Below are 12,977 nucleotides of genomic sequence, written 5' to 3' on the forward strand. Positions count from 1 at the left end.
AATATAATTTTTAATAAAAATATAATGTTTTATTAAAATGGGAGTAGGTTAAGAATTTCATTGGGAGAGCCGTAAAAAAGGTTATTCCCATATTCAGCTCTTCATTTTTCCAACAATGAACTAAGATAATTGTCGTTGTGCATAGAAATTTCTGTGCATAGAAATTTTTCCCTTTTGGATACGATAAAAAAATTTTGTTGCTAGAATTTGGTTATGTGAGAAAGTGTATGTAACAATATTATAAAGGAGTAAGTTATAATCTCTATTAGGGTGTGAATGCTTTCCTGTAGTATGAGATAAATGAGTGTTTTATTCCTAAGTTGTTATATTTATTTATTTTTTTGTAAAAGAGGAGTTGTTATTCTGACTATCTCAATTTTATAGAGTGTTGGTTGTTGAACTTTAATTCATTCCACTTTAAATTTTGCACCCATCTTTTAGATTTTTTTCCTCATATATTATACCTTTTCAATTATGAACTATCAAAATGCACAATTTCCCAATAATTGCTATCTAGCATGTAGAATTTGGCAAGGACTTTGTTAAGATGGGAGAAGATGGGAATCTTCTTGTGTCACATAAATGTAATTTTAAGATGGAGTCTGATGGCCATCTTTTCCCAAAGAGAATATGAAAGTGTACTAAGTTCTACATGGTGGATAGGGATTAGCTTCCCATCCTTGATCGAATTATTAAGCATCAACGAATCATAATCCTCTCATTTGATTAAAATATAAATCCAATATTATGGTGATGAATAATATCTCGAAACAGGAAAAAAAAACAATGCACCATTTTTGAAAGGAGATTAATGAAAATTTAAATGTAAAAGTAGTTGAAAAAAAGCTTGTAGATTAAGGGAGATTGACATTCATAAATTTGAGTAGAAGTAAAACGAAGAGCATGAAAAATGTAAAAACGTCAACAAATTTTCATTTGACCGACAAAGGGAATTTGAAATTCCAGGCCTGATTAGGTATATCCAATCCAGCACACAGTCAGGTATACCTAATCCAGCACACAGTCAGGCAAGAAGGTACATACGGTTATCACTTTAGGTCTAACGTGTGATTACAGAGGCACAGGTTCAAGAACGGTTATCATTACCAAATCCTTTATTTCATTGGTGGCGACGCTGTAGCCATCTCGGTATTTGTAGCCATGATGAACAGCTCTGCAGATGTCAAAAGCATGTTTCTTAGAGGATATGGGAACATTGCAGTCTGGTTTGAGAAGCTCCCAATTTAATTCTTTGATTAAGTCATCGACCATGGCATGGATATGATTGACAACATCTTCCTCTGTTAATCCGGGATTCTCTTTCATATAACATGATATGCATGAAGCTTCTTCTCCACGGGCACTATCTGCCTGCAATAGCCATGCCAATGTAAGCATTTATATTCTAATGAAAACTCCCTAAAATTAGTGGTGCAATGCCACACAAAACTTCTTCTATTTGAATTTGGTTTGATATATGTCATACCTGGTAACAGCGAGTGTCACCTTTAAGTCGAAGGATGCCAGCCGCCAAGCTACTGAACCTGGATGGATAGTCGATTTCTTGTAGGATGTGGTGAGGAAAAGGAATGTCCATCGAGAGGATCGGTTGTAACATGGATATACGATAACCAAAACTAATCTTGCCATTTTCGTAGTACTCCTCGAATGTTGGAAGACAACCAGTGGAGATCCACTCTGCTTCTTTCATATACGAATCAAGATAGGCTTCCCACTGCACATACACAAGCAAAGCAAATTAACTAATCACCAACTTGGCCAAATCATTCTTCAAATATATGTAAGAATCCTTATTATCCATACAGCGTGTCGAGCATAGTTGATGGTATCTCGGCCTTGAGACTTCTTCGCCACTTGTGCCATTTCATTTACGGTTTCATAAAGCACTGTGTACACTCGTTTCATGTATTCTGGAAGGGAGTCTGTCGCTGATGGATCCCATCTGATCATATGCAATCATAAGAACAAATTTTGGTCAAATCAGTTGATCGCTGTATAGGCATTTTAAGAGAAAGAAAATATTATTCTCAAAGTTTTTCACCGCTGTTACCACCTCTTAACTGCTGCTGTGAAGAGTTGGAGCTCTTCCATCGTTCCGAAGGTGTCATAGATATCATCCAGAACAGTGACAAGATGACACATTTTGGCAAAACTGACTCGGAATGCAGAATGTTCAGGATCAATCGCAAAGCAAGAGGCCAAAGTGTAGTATTCGACATGACGGTGGCGAACAAAATTCATTTGAGAGAAGCCTGAATCCTTCCACCATCTAATCGCAAACGATTATATTTTACTATTGAATATTGGAAATCATTAGACTATTGACACCCAGATTTTGTGTAAGAAGAAAATATAATCCAGTAAGAAAGCTCATCACCTGGAGATATGTTTTAACTCTCTTTGTTGTATGGAGTGAAATATATTGAACTCCAATTTTGCAAGTTCTAAGAGTTTTTCGGTGTTCACGTATGACATCCATGGCATTCTGTAAACAAAAGTCCAACTAGTATTAACTGGAAATACCATATGGAAACTAAACCATTCAAAAACGGAGTTCTGTGGTAGAATGTTAAAAAGGCAAGCCTCACTGCTTAACCAGGAAATAAAGTTAGGTTGGCTGACTATTTCAGGATGAAAGCAGGATCGTTTTCAACATAAAGACAAAAGTCTATAAAATACTTACTAGAAAAACCTATAAATTAAAAGAAATTTTTTATTGTACGTATAAAGTTGAAGTCGCAGAAATTAAACGGCCAGTGAGATAATTGTCCTACTCATTATATCCAAAGACGTCCATGTAATGCCTTGCTTCCAATCGTGGAAGGTTTGTGTGCCAACCATATTCCATGACGTATTCTATCTGCAGCCACAAAATTCACATTATTATAAAAAACTTAAGGCACGGTTGTAAACGGTTGTTGTAAATTAGCAGGTGTACATCACATCAGAATCGCTTTTATCTGTCTTGATTACTTCTTATCAGTTTCCCTGCCTCACCTGTCGTGAAAGACTGGATAGCGGAATCTTTTCTAGATATTCTTTCAAGTATATCGTAGAAAAGATTTGAGCGTCTTCCATGACTTTCTCATTTGGAAAAGCAACGAGAGATGCCCGAAATAAATTGAAAATAGTTCTGATCTCTCCTTGATCTGTTTGAATGGATGAAGTGGCAAATTGCCCCTTCTCGTCTTTAAATTGTTCCAACACGCCTGATATTAATGCATCATATATTATCAAATCTATGCGAGTTGATGCAATCATAAAAGAAATTAAAGGACGGATTTCCTAATAAAATGTGGATCTCCCTACTTGAAGACACCGGGTACCCGTGTAGTCGAAGAGTTCGAAGGCCCAGTGCAGTTGAGTTGAGATCAGTAACACCACTTTCTCTACCACATCCGATGCCTTTCTCGCTCCAGTAACTGTACGTGAAATTAATTTAATCATGTGTATGCCATAATATATAAAGCATAAATAAATAATGATGATGAGGCTACGATGACTGACCTGTGAACATAATCCAGCGCTGATTCGATCTCCATTTTGAAATGCCTATCGATTCCCAAACGTTCGATGCTGTCGACCATGGAAAGGCGTGAAAGCAGATCATTGAGGGGAGTGATTGATAGTCCATCTTCAATTTCAGTGAACATCTCTTTCACTTCCTTAATGAGTCTCTCTGCACGTTCACGGTATGAAGGCGCCTGACCCATACACAATATTCAACACAGTAAATAAAAAGGAAAAGTGTAGTCATTTCGTTCGCTTCAAAAGGAGAAAAGTTGAAAATTACCTCATAATGTGTGGAGAGAGAGTGTATGAAGTCGTCGCCCCAGAGGTTGGAATGATGATTCGCTATGCGTCTCTTTGCACCAGCATCTGACACAGCGGTTGTTGAACACATGATGATGGAAGGTGTCACAACTTTCCGTCGCGTGCACACTCCAAGAGTTGGCATTGTTGTAGAGAAAGGACTACAACTGGTAAGCGGTTTCTGAAGGGGGGAGATAGAAAGGAGAGCCATTGGAATCGAATTAGGAAGCTAAAAGTTGAAATGAAAGGTTTTTGTTGAGCGATTCGAAATAAGAAAGCGATATTTATAGGATACAACTGACGTACCATAACCATCCATTCAAGAAAGGGGAAAACAGTAATAATTACCCACGCAGATGCTTTGTTTTTGTTGTTTCCTCGGCGAAATGATCGCGGAATGATAAGCACAGGAAAAAACACGTTTCATATTATTAGCGCAATATGACACACAGTATTACCGACCCACACCGGCCATATTTAATCCGTGGGTTTTGATATTGCCTTGGGATTATGGTTTTACTCTTTTAAATATAGCCAATTTACTCGTTGGTAGAGTCGAAGTGAATGAGGGTGCTGTTTTTAAAAGGATTCAGAATTAAGAAAGCGTTATTTATGAATTAATAATAATATTCTGTAAGAGTAGCAAGAGGGGTTGTACCTGAGATTTCTTTGGATACAAGGGTATTTTACTCTTCAGGTTTGTGATACGTAGTAAATAATGCTTTTGAGGTTTATATTCTAGTATTTGAACTTATTATAGTTAAGAATGTAGAGTTTGACACCACCGAGTTTCCAAGTGAGTTAGTATTTACCTTTAAATAATGGAGTATATTTTTTTTAAAGTTTTAGGGTATTGAATAATCATAATAAAAATAATAATGGGCATATATAATATGGCAAGATTAAGTTAGACCCCTTCATGTCTGGAAGATAATGTGGTAGATATAAGTTAAACTAAGTGATTTTTTGAATTAAGAAATTCATAAAACATTTTGGTCAAATGGTTTGAAAGTCATTACAATTGAAAAAAACTTATAAAACATTTTGATCAAATGGCATGACAGTCATTACAATTGAAAAGAGGGACAATAAATGTAAGGGATAAGAGGACAATATATGTAAGGGATAAGAGCTTGGGGTATCCTAACACATTTCACTTGCTTCAAAGTAACTAGACAATGGTAAATCATTGTATTTAATTCTTGGCATAACATATGGGATAATGAGGTACTAAGCTATAATCTCATTTGCTTCAAAATCTCTAATTTGGCAAATGTTATGAGGTGTCTTGTTTAGGGTAGCGTCTTGGCACTTATCACTAGTTTTACTTTTCAAGATTGTGATTCTAGTGATAAGGGACATATCTATAACCTTTTTTATGGTGATTCTTCTTTATCAAGTTTGTAAGTTAATCCATCCTTGGTCATGGTTTGTGGTTGATCAAGCCCTTTTAGTGATCTATGTACGTTATTTCCATGCCCTTGACCAAGTAACCCTTGTTATCTTTTTATATATTTGTTATTTGTATATCATTTCATGGTCCTAGTTATGTTTTTGAAATTCACTAATAATAAAAAAATATTGAGCTTTATATTACTCTTTTTCTCTTAATCTTTAGTTACGATCACTTTCAGTTGGATAATCTCATCCTTTCTAGAGTTTGTTAGGATTGCTTTGGTCTATCTTTGTTTAAAAGGTTAGAAATGGAAAATCTATCCATGAAAGAAATAAGGAAAATGTATTCAAAAATAAGGAAAGAATAAGGAATGCTCTAATTAGACAATAAGGCATAAATTAGTCTCCCAATAATGCATTGACTATAATTTATTACAGTTAAATAGACCTAGAGCAAGAAAATTTAACAGCCAATATTATAAAACTTGGAAGAAAAATGTAGCTATCTTCCATCTCTCTTTCCCAAGAAATGCATGGATGTTGTCTCCTTGTCATGAAACTTGTTAGTAATAAAATGCAATAAAAGAAGAGTGGATTATCTAGAACAAAAGCCTTATGGATATAGGAGAGCCAAGCTTTAACCACTCAAAGGATCTATTTGTTATTGCATGAGCTTAAGTCTAGTACATGTTATTTGTTGATTAGTTATGTATTAATTTTGTATTTTAAATTGTGGAGGATTTGGAAGCCAACTGTAATATAGAAATGACCAACATTCGAATTGAATTAACAAACTAAAAGTTCAAATCAGGGTTGGAATTTGACAGGCAAAATGCCAGCATTTTGGTCGTATTTGATGTTTAAAATTTCGCATAACCATCATCCCTAATGCATTGTGAAATTTACAAAACATATTTTTGATCGATTATTATTTTCCGAAAACATTCTTAATATTGTATATTAAGTTGTGTTTCATTTAGACTTGGGCACGTCATGGTGTCACATCCATTCATGTATTTACCGAATAAGACTGTGAGTAGGCATATAACAATGTTTCATGTCCTTGCACCTCTCTTGTTTGCTAAAATGTATGATGGAAATTGATTTGACACATTACATTGGAGAATTTATGATCTTCAACTAATGTATCAATGGAGTACTATCAGTGAAATTGACTGATTTATTTCTAAATCATGCTTGAATGTGCCCAACTCTATAATATTCTTAAAAAAATGCATAGGGGACAACTTCTAGTGACTCCACATGGAGAGCGCTGAATCATGGATGGGTTGTGCAATTGAAGAATCACGGGTAAACCAAACTTTTTGTTCCTTGTAATATAAGGCCTCCTCCATCAATTTGTGCCATGCTAAAATCATTGCACTCCATGTGGGCTTACTTGTTTTTGGAGGCTATGTCCTCCGTCTCACCATGGCCTTAATACCTTAATGGTTGGATGGAGGCCATTAAACCATTAGAAAATGTTCTTAGTTTTCTTTTCCTTGGATGGAGACCATTAAACCATTAAAAAATGTGCTTAGTTTGCTTTGTCTTGGATGAAGGCCATTAAACCATTAAAAAATGTGCTTAGTTTGCTTTGCATGTATCCTTTTTTGTCTGTTAAAATTATGTACAACGTTTACCAATTTGGGTTTTAATCAATTTTACATTTTTTATTTTGAAAATTTTACTATGCAATAAAATTCAATAGAATTTCATAATGTTGGTCCACTTCTCATCCTCTACAAAATGGCTAGTTGAAATAAATCACGGGGTGATGAATTTGCTAGAGAAAAGATTTTTATTTTTTTGGGTAGTGTGTGTAGTTATTTCACGAGCTTGTGAGTTATTTTCCATAGGTCACTATCATTCTATAACAAATCATAAATCATTATATAATATAAAGATTTATTTTACTTTATTTTATGACACATTTCAGTGTAAAACTATCCACTATAATTATGTGCTACTTTGCCTTGAAGATTTTCCTCATTTGTTTTAAGTTTAAAATATATCAAAATTGCCAAAGTAAGCCTCATTGAATGAACTTTGCTACTAAGAAACTGTGTATAATTTTTTGAACAAGACTTACAATCATGTACTTTTAATCTTCAACAATTAATTTTAATCTTAGTTTAATTGTGAATTTAACAATTAATTTTAATCTTAATTTGATTGTGAATTTAGTTATTCTGAAAATTTGATATAAAATATATATTTTAGAAAATAACATATATTATCATTATTAATTATAAAGGAATAATAAAATTTAAGATTTAATAAGTTATTGATATATTATGGCTATTTCTCTTTTTCTTTTTGATAAATATGTAAAAATTTTAATATAATTAAATTATTAAAAAAAATTATTTAATATTTTATCAATAAATATTTTATTTATGAAAGACAAAATTTTAAACCTAATATTTTCTTTTATAACAAATATTATAACAAATATAAAAATCCAAATCATGAAAATTCCTATTTCCAACCCCATAGTATTATAAATGCGTGCTGAAATTAACATCATGGAAAGAAAAGAACGATAATAATTAACATGGAAATGCTTTGTTTTGGTTGTTTCCTTCCTCCAAAATGTCACTTCGATGAACACGTACTCATAACCATCCAATCATGGAAGGAAAAGGAAGATAACAATTAACATGGAGATGCTTCGTTTTGGGTGTTTCCTTCCTCCAAAATGTCACTTCGATGAACACGTATCATTTTGAGTGATCACCGAATCATAAAAACAGGAAAGCACGCGTTACATATTATTAGCGCGCAATAAAGGGTCGCTGTATTACCCACTCACACCCCCCATTTTTTATGCGTGGGTTTTGAAATTGCCAGTGCGAGCTTTGTAGGATTTGAAAGTGATGCTTTCGTTTATCTTTAATTTTAATTTTTATGTTTTGGGAGTCAAAGAGATTTTAATACATAAAATAATTTTTTTTAGGGGTAAGATAAAAATAATTTTAATTATTATTATTTATTTTTCAGGTTTTTATTAAGTTAGACACTTAATTGGCGTATAAGATTTTTTGTTTCTGGGACAAGAGACCCATCTCCACGCAATTATTTGATTGCTAAGTTTACTAAGACATACATACTATACCTCCCTCTTGTTTGAACCTGTAACCTTTTAGAAGGAAACACATACTCTTAACCATTAACCCGCTGAAAATGTAAAATAATTTTTAATTTTTAATCTAACAATAAATATTCAAAACAATAATGATTTTATATTTAAACATGCATAAAACAGTGTGAAATAAACCAACATTCAAAAATACTATTTTTTAAATATATTATTAAAAAAAAATCAAAAATTAAAAAGATAATATGTTTATATAATTAATAAATTTTTAATTTTGCTTATTAAATTTAATAATAAATATTAAAAAAATTAATATATAAACCTGCATAAAAACATGTGGAAATAAACAAAGATTTAAAAGATTTAAATATATTATTTTTTTATTAAGTGTGAAATTATTTTAAATATATCGAAGCATAAAACATGTTGAAATAAACAAAGATTCAAATATATTGTTTTTTTAATTATTTTTAATTTATAAGTTTAATATATGAAGCCTAATATATGTTGAGATGAAAAAGAGTATAATATATAGAGTATTAAAATATATAATGGATTATTTTATATATATATATATATATGTGTGTGTGGATGTTGACATTAAGGATTATTATTGATATATGATATATAAAGGATTTAATAGATATGTATAGTTGATATATGACGTGTAAAGATTTAATAAATGTTTTTGGTTAATTGATTTTTTTTATTATGAAAAATAGTAACAAAAATTATTATTATTATTATTATTATTTTAAATATTTTAATTTAATTAAAAATTAGTTAAAATAATACATACATATTGAATAGATGGTGATGGGGTGTGCTGTTATGTCACTTTGTTATGTAAAGGTTATTGGCTTGAAATTCTATGAGCAAAAATTGTCATGTTAAGGGTTTGTGTGGCTCAAGCCGGGTGCAATATCCAGGTGTTTTTGATGGCTTAGATGCCTGTGGGTTGTGGTTTCTCAAGCCATAGGTCAAGTCTGATGTAATTTTCGATGAACTCAGACCACTTGAAAAAAAAATAGTTAAAAAAAGTTAATGAGGGTGAAATTTAAGTACCAAGAATGGTCAAATATCACGATGTATAAACCTCCTTTTTAGTGCAAAATATAAGGAAAGGTTTCTGCCTTGAGTTATTTGATCCCTTTTCACACTTGATTGATCCAAAGTTAGATGAATCTAGGCTAGTTTTAGTCATGTGCGGCCACACAAAATTCTTCAAACATATGATTAATCTATTTCTTTAAATACGTTAAATATGTCTAACATTAGTCTAATGAGTTCCTTCTCTTCTACATGTTATGTGAATTGGACGTTAATTTGTATTAAACACCTAAATTCCTGGATATAAATCCTCACACACATGATTATTGGAAACAAGGATAATACTGAGAAGGGGATAAATCAATATTATTACCAATTTTAATAATTATTACCCCTTTAAAATGTTTCAATTTACTTAACAATCAATCATGTGAGGATCACCCTAAATAAAATCATGAATCACACAAGAACATCATAATCATCATACACATATGCAACACATAGAGACACCAGATGTACGTGGAAACCCATAAAGGGACAAAACCATCAATCTTGTTTTGTTATGATGTAAACATTAAGCCACCACTTCCCACTACATCAATTTTTGTCACTACCCACTTGTATGAGGCACCAACGCTAGTTTTTTTTGTTGGCACCAACTCCCTAATTTGTTTTGCTTGCACTCGCCAGCAGGAAGCACCAACTCCTTTATTTGTTTTGCTAGCACCAACCAGCATTGAGCACAAACTCCTTGATGTACAAGTAGTGGCCTACAGAACCTAACATACCTATATTTCATTCATTTTTAGATTCATATCCACAAGTGATCAGGTCATATAATACTTGTTTCTCTCTCTCTGCTACAATTCTTACTCAGCTAGTTAGCTCACTAGATAAATAACATGCTCCAACTCTATCTCTACCTTGTAGATCTTTTCTCACTCAGTTTTGATCAAAACGCTCATATATACTTCAACAAATCTTCAGGCTCTCTCAACCCTCATAGACTCTTATAGTAGCTTAAAATTTGAAAATACACATTATGCATCCCTAACCTTGATTCTTAGCTACAACATTAACAGTCTCAGCCCATTCACTCACAGGACTTCTATAACTCACAACCTTCCTCACCTCTTCAACAACCTACACATCAATTCAATCTAACTAGATTATCCCTTCACAACTGAGTAGTATTTTGTTCAACTCAGTTATTCTCACATGGATCGAGGAGAGATTTGATTAAAACTCATATGGATTGAAGATGAAAATCATTAATTCTTTTCACCGCTCGAGGAGAGACTTCATTTACACTTATATAGCTCAAGGAGGTACTTCTCATCATGGGGGCTTCACTTACAAAGCAATATCATACCACATGTGTCCATATTGGGGCATAAAAAATGAGGAAAACACAAAATACTATATTGAATATATAATAGGGGGATTAAGGGTTTTTATATGTTATATAGTAATATATGTATTATAAGTTATTATTTATAAGGTACATTGGCCAATCATTTGCAAAAAAATAGGTGGGATCGAGAGTAGGAGAGAAAATGTGTAGGTCGAGAGTCAGGCGAGGTCGAGTGTGGGAGAGGAAGTGCATAGGACGAGAGTCTAGGCATGGAGTTAATATTGACCAATATTGAGGGAATAAATGAACTTGGAGCCTTGGTGGTTCGATATGAGGTGCTCATCATCTTGGTGGCTCAGTTTGAGCTTCATTTTGACAAAATCACAATTGTTTGGGCTACCTGTGCTATGATTTCTTATGTCGAATATGATTTTTGATTGGATTTTTTGTTGAACAGGTGTCCTATGGAATAGTGTTCGCCTTGGCTTACCAGAGAACCTTCAGAGTGGTGTATGGGGATTTAAATGCATCACCTCTATATGTATACAAGAGCATGTTTTTTGGGAAGCTAAGGCTACATGATCACGAAGATGAGTTTTTGCAAGTTCTCTCATTTATCTTCTGGACATTCAGACTTGTTCGTATTTGAAAATATATATTTTTTGTCTTGACAGCAAATGACGATAGTGAAGTTATGGTTTCCTCATGTTTGTGCCCTTGGTCAATGGTTCAAATCTCATAGTGCTCTCACTTTTGTTTCTCTTTTTTCTTGCAATGGCAGGTGGGACATTTGCTCTCTATTCATTGTTGTGTAGACATGCAACTTGAGCCTTTTTCCCAACCAAACACTTTATATGCATAGGTGTCCACATATAAGGTTTCCAAACCTCGCGAAACTAGCCTAAGTTGTGCAATAAAGTCCTTCTTTGAAAAACATTAGCAACAACATATTTGGCTGATGTTAGTTATGTTGCTGGGAACCTGGTTGGTGATTAGGGATGGAGTTCTCACTCCAACAATCTCTAGTTTGAATTTTTTTCATGAATGAACTATAGTTTTGAAAAAAAAAGGTTTGTAATTAGTAATTTAAATATATAAAAATGAAAAAAATAATGCATTTTATGTGAAAATTTGGAGCTATATTGGTTGTTTGTGTATGAAATTTCATTAATTCGAAGTGGACATTTTCAGGCTAGGTTCATATCAGAGCTTTAGGTTTTTTGATCTTCTTATTTTTAAGGGCAATTCTTTCAGTAGTTTTGGGCATAAAAGTTAAGGTCGCTCATCTCGATGATAGTGAGAAAAATTCTACCCTATAAACCCTATCAATATTGAATTGTTTGTTATTGAATTTGAGGATGATGTTTTATTAGCTTAATATTTGGTAGGGTACATTGTGTTCATTGCATGTGTCATTTTGGTGGGACTCTTTGCACTTCAACACTTAGGCACTCGGAATGTTGGTTTTATATTTGCACCCTTCGTCATAACTTGAATTCTTTGCATCAGTAGCATTGGTATTTACAACATAATTTGGTGGGACCCCAAGTTTTTCAAAGCCATATTACCCTACTACATGTTTAATTTCCTTCAGAAGACAAAACTAGATGGTTGGCAGTCTCTCAAAGGCATAGGAGAGAGTCCCACAAGAGCATGGGATAACGTAAACACCCTTTATATTCTTGGGGTCCAATGAGTCTTTTACAAATCTAAGGGAGCTTTGGATGGTATTTAAAGGCCTAAAGGTTGAAGCCACTTTATGCTTCGTTAGGATCCTTGCAATCTTGTCAGTGGTCCCTTTGATAAAAGGAAGATGGACACCAACAAATCAATCCTTGGTATCTTTATTGGCACTAGGACCTTTTCTAGCTCTGAGGAAATCCTTAGTACATTGGTGTCTACTATACCCATTACTAAATAAAACACTTAGGAGATGATATTTCTCTTCATTGAGATGGTTGTCATCAGAAACTCTTAAAGCTCTAGTCACTAAGGTGTTGAGAACACCAAGTTTTTGAGCTGGGAAATGATGAGAATTAGCATGAATATATTGTTCTGTATGAGCTTTCTTATGAAATACCTGATGAGAAAAAGAGTCATTATCATTCCTTGGGAGGAGAACGTAAAGGAAGGGCAAACTACCATTACTTTCAAATTCCATGGTAAACTTTATGGAACTATATTGATTGTTAACATGGAGGAAAAAGAGTTCCAAATCTTCCCTACCATGGGACCAGATGACAC

The 12,977-nt window shown here is 33.3% G+C and overlaps 1 protein-coding gene across 1 annotated transcript; it reads right to left on the reverse strand.

The window, feature by feature from the left end:
- Positions 1-959: 959 nt before the first annotated feature.
- Positions 960-4,103, reverse strand: LOC149171517 (alpha terpineol synthase, chloroplastic). Its single transcript, XM_089424102.1, has 10 exons — positions 3,815-4,103; positions 3,529-3,725; positions 3,331-3,443; positions 3,019-3,230; positions 2,796-2,881; positions 2,399-2,506; positions 2,075-2,290; positions 1,825-1,963; positions 1,487-1,735; positions 960-1,371 (listed from the first exon to the last, which is right to left on the reverse strand). The coding sequence occupies exons 1-10, from the start codon at positions 4,043-4,045 to the stop codon at positions 1,072-1,074; spliced, it is 1,851 nt and encodes a 616-aa protein (XP_089280228.1). The 5' UTR covers positions 4,046-4,103; the 3' UTR covers positions 960-1,071.
- Positions 4,104-12,977: the final 8,874 nt, after the last annotated feature.

The sequence above is a fragment of the Pinus tabuliformis genome, chromosome 4_2 (assembly GCF_031772625.1).
Source record: "Pinus tabuliformis cultivar Carrire ecotype Pingquan chromosome 4_2, CPIR1, whole genome shotgun sequence".
In the NCBI taxonomy this organism is placed as follows: Eukaryota; Viridiplantae; Streptophyta; class Pinopsida; order Pinales; family Pinaceae; genus Pinus; species Pinus tabuliformis.

Coding starts and splice junctions, on each gene's coding strand:
- LOC149171517 (XM_089424102.1), bottom strand. CDS start 4,045: ATGGCTCTCCTTTCTATCTCCCCCCTTCAGAAACCGCTTACCAGTTGT. Junction 2,507..2,795: donor GACGTCTTTGGATATAATGA/GTAGGACAATTA, acceptor TTTTGTTTACAG/AATGCCATGGATGTCATACG. Junction 1,964..2,074: donor TTCACAGCAGCAGTTAAGAG/GTGGTAACAGCG, acceptor GCATATGATCAG/ATGGGATCCATCAGCGACAG.